General features: G+C 34.4%; 1 protein-coding gene across 1 annotated transcript; it reads left to right on the top strand.

The window, feature by feature from the left end:
• The first annotated feature begins 4,536 nt into the window (after positions 1-4,536).
• LOC133202230 (dimethylaniline monooxygenase [N-oxide-forming] 2-like) lies at positions 4,537-7,353 on the top strand. The gene is made up of 2 exons (XM_061338009.1): positions 4,537-5,163; positions 6,340-7,353. The coding sequence occupies exons 1-2, from the start codon at positions 4,537-4,539 to the stop codon at positions 7,348-7,350; spliced, it is 1,638 nt and encodes a 545-aa protein (XP_061193993.1). The 3' UTR covers positions 7,351-7,353.
• The last annotated feature ends 2,176 nt before the right edge of the window (positions 7,354-9,529 follow it).

Consider the following 9,529-nt stretch of genomic DNA (forward strand, 5'->3'; position numbering starts at 1 on the left):
CATAATAACGCCTTTTTAAAAGGCGTAATAACGCCATTTTAAAAGGCGTAATAACGCCTTTTAGAAAGGCGTAATAACGCCTTTTAGAAAGGCGTAATAACGCCTTTTAGAAAGGCGTAATAACGCCTTTTGGAAAGGCGTAATAACGCCTTTTGGAAAGGCGTAATTACGCCTTTATTTGCGTTATTACGCCTTTTTCTGCGTTATAACGTCTTTTCAAAAGGCGTTATTACGCCTTTTTTCGCGTTATAACGCCTTTTCAAAAGGCGTAATAACGCCTTTTAAATTTTTTTTTACCGTAGTTTGATCCTAATAGGCTTTCGTACATGGAGGATAAAACTCTCATAACGGTACGGTAAGATTATTTGAGGTTCACATGTTGGTATCTTTTTACATCCTATGGAAGCCCGTTTAGGACCTATCCTTTTTTTGTTTTCGATATAACGAAATTCCAAATTTGTTAAACGATCGAAGTTAATTCTTTATATCAATTTTTGGAATTTACTGTAACGAATTTAATCTGTTTTAAACAATTTTAAATAATGAATTAAGTTCGTTTATACGAATTTAAAGAAATTAACGAATTTTACAACTTTATCTTATCAGATTGAATTTGGTAAAATGATTTTTTTTCAAAGAAAATGACAAGTTTAATTTGTTTTAACAACTTTGGAATTAGTTGTAAATTTTTGATAGGTCCTAAAGGGCTTCCGTAACATAGGGATCTGGTAACGTGAAATATGAAAATAATGTACAGTTGTCATGCTCATAAGGCCACTGAAACGTACAAATTTGGAGCAGAACAGACACAGACCTCTGAAACATCCGGGCGGGAACAGATGCCATGTTGGAGTAAGCATCCCTAGTCGAGCGCTCACATTCGCGTTTGCCCTTTGTCATGGTCGAGTCAAAGGAGAAATCGAGAAATTCGTAGTCAAATAATAGCCTAACAAGTAGTATATAAAAGTTTACATTTGAAGTCTGGGAAAAAAAGGTCATTAATGTTTATAAATGAAATTGTAAATTGATTTTTCTGCCTACTATTTTGAACAATTATTGCTTCTCTGTCCAACTGAACTTTTCGGAGAGGTGGGAATGTTATGAAAATTATTGATAAATTATATGAAAATTTATGTCCTAGAACTGTGGAAATTCTTTTTTGTATAGAAAACTAAATATAGCACACAATGGTGTGAATTTTATTAATGCACCTTAAAATGTCACAGACTTTCGTTCAAACAGTGACCATCACTACATAAAATATAAAGAAAACTATAACTGCACTACATCACTACATAAAATACATAGGCAACTATAACTGCAATTAAATTGCCCTTTTTATTTGAAGGTTTTTCAACAGTTCAACAGAAGATATATAAATTTGAAAGTAGTAGAATAGTAATAACAGAATGTTGTATTTTGATCATTTACAGTGAAAATTAATTAGTACATAGGTGAGGGTGTGTACATTCTCTACAGCGTAATAAAAATGTAGGTAACTACAAGTATACCTTCTTTTTAGAAGATTTCAACCTTGAGAATCAGTATGTAGGGTACTGTATGAACAAAGATTTGTTAGCCCCCCACCCCCCACCCCCAAGAAAAAATAATACAATGTTTAATGAACTATTTTGTTGCATGAGGTATAGATTTCATTCTCTTTTTTTAACTTTGTCTCAAATATACGAGAAAATCAAAGCTTTGTAACATAAGTCTTTTATTCTTGTATTGAACATTATTACAATAGCCAAGGAAAATTCATCACATATCAAAGTAGGTTTTTTTTAACTAATACGGAGGCTGATTTCTTTACATATTCCATAATGCCATAGGTTAGCACCAGTTGTTAGTATAATGATCCTTCACCCAGATATAACGAATAGTTTAGTACAAAGTTTTTCATTGATGTGCAGCTTTGCAAAAAGAAAAAAAGGAGAGATACAGGTCTACATCACTACAGTACAGGGGTCGTAACCCTCCCACCTTGTGTGTTCCCTTCTTTATGCTCTTACAGTTAAAAGTCATTCAGTTTGTAGGGTACTGTATGAACAAAGATTTGTTAGCCCCCACCCCTCCCCCGAAAAAGATTATATAACGAACTATTTTGTTGCATGGGGTATAAATTTCATACTTTTTCTAGAACTAAATTTCCAATTTTCGAAAAAAATTAAAGTTTCGTAACACTAAAGTGTTTTATTCTTGTATTAAACATGTACGTTATTACAATAGCCGAGAAAAAAATTCATCAATTTTTTTTTTTTTTTTTTTTTTTGGCTAATATGGAAGTCGATTTCTTTGAATATTCCATTATGCTAATGATTACCATCAATAGTTGTTATAAAGAACCTTCACCCAGATATAACGATTAGGGTAGTACCGTGTTTATCATTGATGTGAAGCTTTGCAGAGAAAAGGAAACATACAGGTCTACATCACCACAGTAGAGGGACGGTAACACTCCCACCTTGTGTGTTCCGTTCTTTATTTTTATGAGATCTATTACTGTTCGTTATCTTCACCCTTTATGCTCTTAGAGTTAAAAGTCATTCGGGTCCAATATTAGCTTAACACTGTTTTTATATGCCTGAGAGTTCAGTTATGTAAAACCGCTCACGGCAGTCTAGTGGAAGGGCACTCGCTTCGTGATCGGGAGGCCCGGGTTTGATTCTCGTTCGCCGCGTCAAAACCTAAGACGTAAGGAAAGCTAGTGACTGTTCCTTCGCCAAGCGTCCAGCGTTAGACATGAAAGGCAAGGGTCTTTCGGATGAGACCTTAAAAACTGAGGTCCCGCGTCACGGTAGGCGTTTGCACGATAAAGAACCCTCACTGCTCAATGGCCCTGAGTGCCGAGTATAGGTCTAAATTTGAAGCCCTTCACCGGCATACGGTGACTTCTCTATATGAGTGAAAAATTCTCGAATGGGACGTTAAACAACATACAATCAATCAATCGGTTATGTAAAAAATTTTTTTTGGACTTTTAGAAAATTTATCAAAAAAATGTACAAATTGAATTTTTCTAGTTCATTTTCAACATAAGTTTCTCCCGGAAAAATGATCAAAGACAAAGTGTAAGTGAACAGAAATCATTATGTTTACTTAAATTGGGAAAATACATACAAATGATGTTTTCAATTACTTTACCTTTTTAAAAAATAGTCGTAAGAATACTTCAATCTATTCAAGATTGTTTCATTAATTCGATATTTCATCAAAGGGCAGATTACTCTAACTGCATAAAACTACCATGGAATTTGAACACCTTAGTGAATAGTGTTTACAGCTTCCTTAAACAAAATTAAATTACCCATTTATATATTGGTATTTCGTCTACAGTACATTCAGTGTTCGCCCAAGGCGTTCCTTTTTTCGTTTCCTTCACTGGTATTTAGTGTTCTTAAATTAAAGCATTTTAGGGACCATGTTTATCCTTGAATTCGTTATCCATGTAGTGCACCTTATGAACGAAGACTTTGCATGACATAAAGGTGAACGACCTTAAACATGTTGGGAAAATTTACAGCTGGAATGATATGCCTTTAACATCATTTGAAATGACTATTGTTATTAAATAGATTAACATTTTTATAATTATTTGACAGCTATGTCGGGCCAGAATAACCTGCAATAGTAAAGGAATCGTAAGTTATAGATGAATATTTTAATTTCAGATGTACATATGCAGAAAACAATATGTATTGTAGGAATCACTCCAGTTCCTGAATTCTTCTGGATAAATTCAATTTAATACTGTAGATTTTGTATTTTGTACGGAATCAGATAAGCGGGAAGAGGAAGGTTGTGAAAATATTTTAAATCTTTTAAAGTTCTTTTTTTTTATTGAACAATAATATTTTCAATATTTTTATTATCATTTAATTTAACTGGAATTTTTTTAAATGATGAAAATTTATTAATATGTTTCTAAATTTTGGGCATTTATTTCAGTGCTAAATATAAATAAAAGCATTTAAAGTTTAAAGTAAAATATTAATAATCATGGAAATATAAAAGTACAGACGTGGACAAATTTCAAACGTAACGTCTTCACATAAGAATTATTGATTAAAACTAAAAATATTCCGGTCCATTTAAAAGTAAAAGAGATCCATATTTCCTTTAAAAGGATGATTGACATAAATATAAAAAATACAATTTTGATTCAAGAATACTAAATGTATTAAATTACCTTAATATTCCTTTGCATTGATTTCTAAAAGTAAGATCTACAGTTAGCAGGATATGCATATAATTTAATATTCGAAAACATATTCGGTTATAAATAAGACATTCGCCTTCAAAGAAAAAGAACAAACATTAAATATTATCATATTCTATTTCTTGCTGTTTTATTTCCAAGAAAAATTATTTTGCGACTACAATACATTCGCAGAATTGCTTAAAAAAGGACAGCAAAAAAGATCAGATTTTTACTGCATTTTTATATGTGGTAAACAGAATACACACGAACAACATGCATTACTAAGGGACTTGAAATTGGAAATTTAGCTTCAAATTTATCTTCTTATTTCTCAGATGACTAAAACAGTGTGCATTGTGGGTGCTGGTGTGTCGGGTTTGACATCAATAAAGAGTTGTCTCGAAGAAGGGCTACTTCCGGTTTGTTTTGAAAAAGACACCGACATTGGGGGACTCTGGAATTACAAGGACACCCCAAAAGATGGTGAGCCCAGTCTGTACAAGTCTTGCAGCGTGAACACAAGCAAAGAGATGATGTGTTTTAGTGACTTTCCGATCCCTAAGGAGTTTCCTAATTTCATGAATCATGTTTACTTCAAGAAATACCTTGACTTGTACGCTGAGAAGTTTGATTTAAGAAAGTACATAAAATTTCAACATTCCATTGAGAGAATTCAGAAAGCGGACGATTTCCCTGAGTCTGGTGACTGGGTGATTACAAGTATTAATCTTCAAACGGGAAAGAAAGAAACGACTAGAATGAACTTTGTTTTAGCTTGTCATGGACATTTAAATGAACCAAATATTCCAAAATTCCCCGGTCTAGACAAATTCAAAGGAAGAGTGATCCATACACATGATTATAAGGATTTCTACGGATACGAAGGAAAACGGATTTTACTCATCGGGAACGGGAATTCTGGCGTGGATGTTGCATCAGAACTGAGTCTTCACGCAGAACATGTAAGATACTAGATTTAGTATACAGATGTTAATATCATTTAAAGTAAATCCTGAACTGTTACTATATTTTCACGATACCAGGATAACAGAACGTATTTCTATTCATGAAAATTGTGTTATCGCATAAATTTACATGCACGTTAAGTTTGTAATTCTTAAAAGCATGTGCAACCTTGTTTTATGAAAAGCACATATTTCATAAGGCCCTCCTATACGGCTTGACCTCTCGAATTCTAAGGAGCATCGAAATCAATTTTTGAGTAAAAAAAATGTATTTTCTTAACGAGGCCGAGTCTAATTATTTCTACCTTTGAGATTTTGATAAATTTTCTTGAACTGATTTTTACTATCATATTTATTGTTTTAAGATTAAAAAATCGAATGTTTACCGTCCCGATTTCTTAGGCGGCCATATCAAAAGTTGTCAAATTTTACTATTGGACCCTATGGGAATTTGTTGGAAAAGCGCCAAATTATCATATTTTTTTGTATTTCTGCTCTAGAGAATTCTTTTTCAGCCAAGTACATGAAAGTTATTGCAAAAAGTCACCAAACTGTGAAATTTGAAAAAAGTTGACCATCAAGTTTGGTGTAGGAATTATTACAAAGTTTATTTTTTTCAATGCTCAATACTTCTAAAATTGTCATATTGCGTTATATGTATATATCGGTGCAGATGAATTATCGGCGCAGATGAATTATTTTGTTTTAAAAAAAAATAGCAATGTTTAGATTGCTAATATGTTTCTTTTGATATTCTATCAACAGTTTTTAGAAAAATAACCATGGACATGTTGAATATACAAGCCAGTCATTTGGCATTCTTCAGCGTCATAGCTTACAAAATCGGAAAACAGTGACGTCGTTAGAACCATTTCAGCGGTTTTTTCTAATTATTGTCGTAAAAGCACAATTTCAGACCCATACGCGTTACAGATAATGTTAATTTTGTATAAAAATCACAATATTTGGGAAAGGTGTAATGTCACAAATATGACTGCATGAAATGAAAAAGCTGCTCAAAGTCATGCACACTCGAATTAGACTGGGCCTCGTGAAATTCCTCTGCATTCCGTATGAAGTATTTTTTTTTCTAACGTTCGATTTACAAGTTTATGTAGTTGACCGTATTCTCCAATTTTGTAACGTATTCATTGTACTTTATATTCCTTTTAGTTGTACATGTCCACAAGAAAGGGATTTTACATAATTCAGAGAACCTCTCACGAGGGTCGTCCGTTTGATCATACCGCTGTCTGTCGCTTCAGACAGAACCTCCCCTGGTCTCTCATGCGTCCTTTCATGTACCACGGAGTTTACGGCAGGTATAACCATGACAAGTACGGACTGTCCCCGAACCAGAGGTTTAACGGCGGAACTGTTTCCATCAGCGACGACCTTCCAAATCGGATCATCTACGGAAAAATTACGATGAAAACTGGTGTTGAGCAATTCACAGAGGACGGTGCAATTTTCATCGATGGTACGGAGCTTAAAGATATCGATGTAATAGTTCTCGCAACAGGATATAAGTACAGCTATGATTTCTTAGAAGAAGGTGTTATCAAACTCGATGAAGCGTTCCCGTATCTGTACGATTTAGTGTGGCCTGTGGATCTTCAGCCAGCGACCTTGGCTGTCATTGGTCTCGTTCAACCGTTTGGTCCGGTTCCTCCTATCCTAGAAATCCAGGCTCGATGGGCTGCCCGCGTTTTTGCTGGAAAATGTCAGCTTCCTTCTGTGGCTAAACGCGTAGCAGAAGTAGATCAGAATTATGTTTTATCAAAGAGACGCTTTGGCATCGAGGCATCGAGATACACAATCATCGTTTTCTTCATACAATATATCGATAAAATTGCTGGATACATCGGATGCAAACCTCCATTATGGCGACTCTTTTTTTCCGACAACGCCCTCTGGAGAAAAATTTATTTTGGGGGAGCAACCCCTCCGCAATGGCGCTTACATGGTCCAGGAAAGTGGAAAGGAGCTAAAGATGCTATAGAACGAGTGGAGGAAAACACATGGTATCCGTTACAGACGCGCCAAGCTGGCACAAATAGCAAGGAGGGGATCTATGAGGGGTGGATAAGTCTTCTGAAGAAGCTGATTTTGGGACTTTTGCTCTTGGGTTTTGTGAAATATATTATGTCTAACGGCCACGTGACTTTTCCACAAAAAACGTAGATCTTTTCCACAAGTACCTGTATAAAAGTTCAGTAAACAGATTTTTTTTCATTAATACGTGTAAAAAATAAACGCAAAATTTCTGATCTATAATTTACATCTACTTGTTCTTCATAGTTTCATCTATGATATCGTTTCAACGTTTTGGATTTAAAACTGTTTTGTGTATATTATATCTACAATACGTTTTGAAACAATCAAATCATGATTTTCAAGCCAAATATATATATTTTTAAATTTGATTGCTAGTTTTGTCAAATATGAAACGGATCCTTTGTTAGAAATAAATATACATATATGTACAGTTGTGAGTTTTATGCAGCAACAAACTTTATAAATGCACTCTGTATAATTTATGTACTATTTTACCATCATGGAATTCGTATTTTGCGCCTTTGATGCAATCTCTTTAATACACTAATTCACCTTTTAAAAGAATATTCACAGAACAAGTCCTCATACTACAGGCTTCCGAAGGTCTTGTCTAATCAGGAAGGTCGACATCGATAATATGACACACCAGTGTTAGTTCCGTCTTTCAGAACTTATTAACAATTTCTCAAAAGTTATCAGTAATAATGGATAAACTCAAATGTATCCTGAATGGAATAAAAGGTAATTCTAAAATTTCTTTGAAGCAATTTTTGGATCTGATACTGTAGGTGTAAGTATGAATTTAACTGCTATTGAATATATAGATAGCACGGAGTCACAACAAACTACAAGTATTATTAGTCCCCTACCGGTGAAACAGGAGGGGACTATAGGTTTCCTCTGAGTCTGTCCGTCCGTCTGTCTGTCTGTCCCTCTGTCTGTCTGTCAGTCTGTCCCACTTGGTTTTCCGCACTTTTTTCCTAAACGCTTGCAGATATTGAGCTGATTTTTGGTATGTGAGTGTATCTTGATGAGTTACAGATCAAGTTTGTATTTCGTTCCGCTTCATTGAATTTTGACGGAATTACGGCCTTTTCAATTTTTAGGGGTTTTCCGCAATTTTCTTCTTAACGCTTTCAGATATTGAGCTGATTTTTGGTATGTTACTTAACTTTGATTAGTTATAGATCAAGTTTGTATTTCGTCCCGCTTCATTGATTTTTGTCGGATTTATGGCATTTTCAATTCTTAACGGGAACCAGATTACACTTGCCGGTAGGGGACTAGTATTGCTAATGCAATACTCTCAGAATGCTTGTTGAATATAGACAACACCGAGTCACAGCAAAACTACAGGTATTTCCTTGTATTTTTTGTTACTTCATTTTACAGGCATTAGCGTTTTATTCCATTCTTTGCATTGATACAAATATAGCAATTTTATAATTTTATAATAATAAGATAGCCATTTTCCGTCAAGTACTTAATTTAATTGTGACATCACAACTTAAACTACGTAATATCCATTCTTTTTATTAGAATTCAAAGTCATTCTATATACCGCTCCCGATGCAGTAAATCTTAGAAATGGGGGGGGGGGGTTGAGGCTGTATATCGGACACAAAGATTGATTTGATTGATTGTATGTTGTTTTACGACACATTCAAAAATTTTTCACTCATATAGAAACGTCACCAGATGCCGGTGAAGGGCTTCAAATTTTGACCTTTACTTGGCACTTAGGGCGATTAAGCAGTGAGGGATCTTTATCGTGCCAACGCCTGACGTGACACGGGTCCTCGGTTTTAAGGTCTCATCCGAAGGACCCGCAACTTTCACTTCAAGTGCCGCCAAGAGCATAGCGAGGGAACAGTTGCTACCCATTTTTGTCGACTTAGGTCAGTCGCGACCCAGATTTTCAGTTTAGTTATACAATATATATTCTACAGTTTGAGTAAAGAATACCAATTGATATTCGGTAACTAGTTACAAAACTTAAACAAACCGTCTACTTCTGATATCTTCCGTTATATGAAGGATGGACCCTCCTTAAAATTAACATATTAAAAAATCAATTTACTGAAATATATCCGGATATACAGATGAAACTTAATCTATAACCCGAGGCGAGCTTCCCAGAGGACGAGTTGACAAATACATAAATGATTTGAACATAAAGGGGTTATTAAGAACAAAAAAAAAATATATTAAGACTCCCTGACTGATTAATCTGAATTCTAACAATGTTTTGTTTTACATTTCGAATCAACCTATTTTAAGTAGCTGATTTTTATTTCTTGTATCG

Source organism: Saccostrea echinata, unplaced genomic scaffold, assembly GCF_033153115.1.
Source record: "Saccostrea echinata isolate AGI-Se365-2 ecotype Australia unplaced genomic scaffold, CSIRO_AGI_Sech_v1 ptg000046l, whole genome shotgun sequence".
Classification (NCBI taxonomy): domain Eukaryota; kingdom Metazoa; phylum Mollusca; class Bivalvia; order Ostreida; family Ostreidae; genus Saccostrea; species Saccostrea echinata.

Coding starts and splice junctions, on each gene's coding strand:
- LOC133202230 (XM_061338009.1), top strand. CDS start 4,537: ATGACTAAAACAGTGTGCATTGTGGGTGCTGGTGTGTCGGGTTTGACA. Junction 5,164..6,339: donor TGAGTCTTCACGCAGAACAT/GTAAGATACTAG, acceptor TATTCCTTTTAG/TTGTACATGTCCACAAGAAA.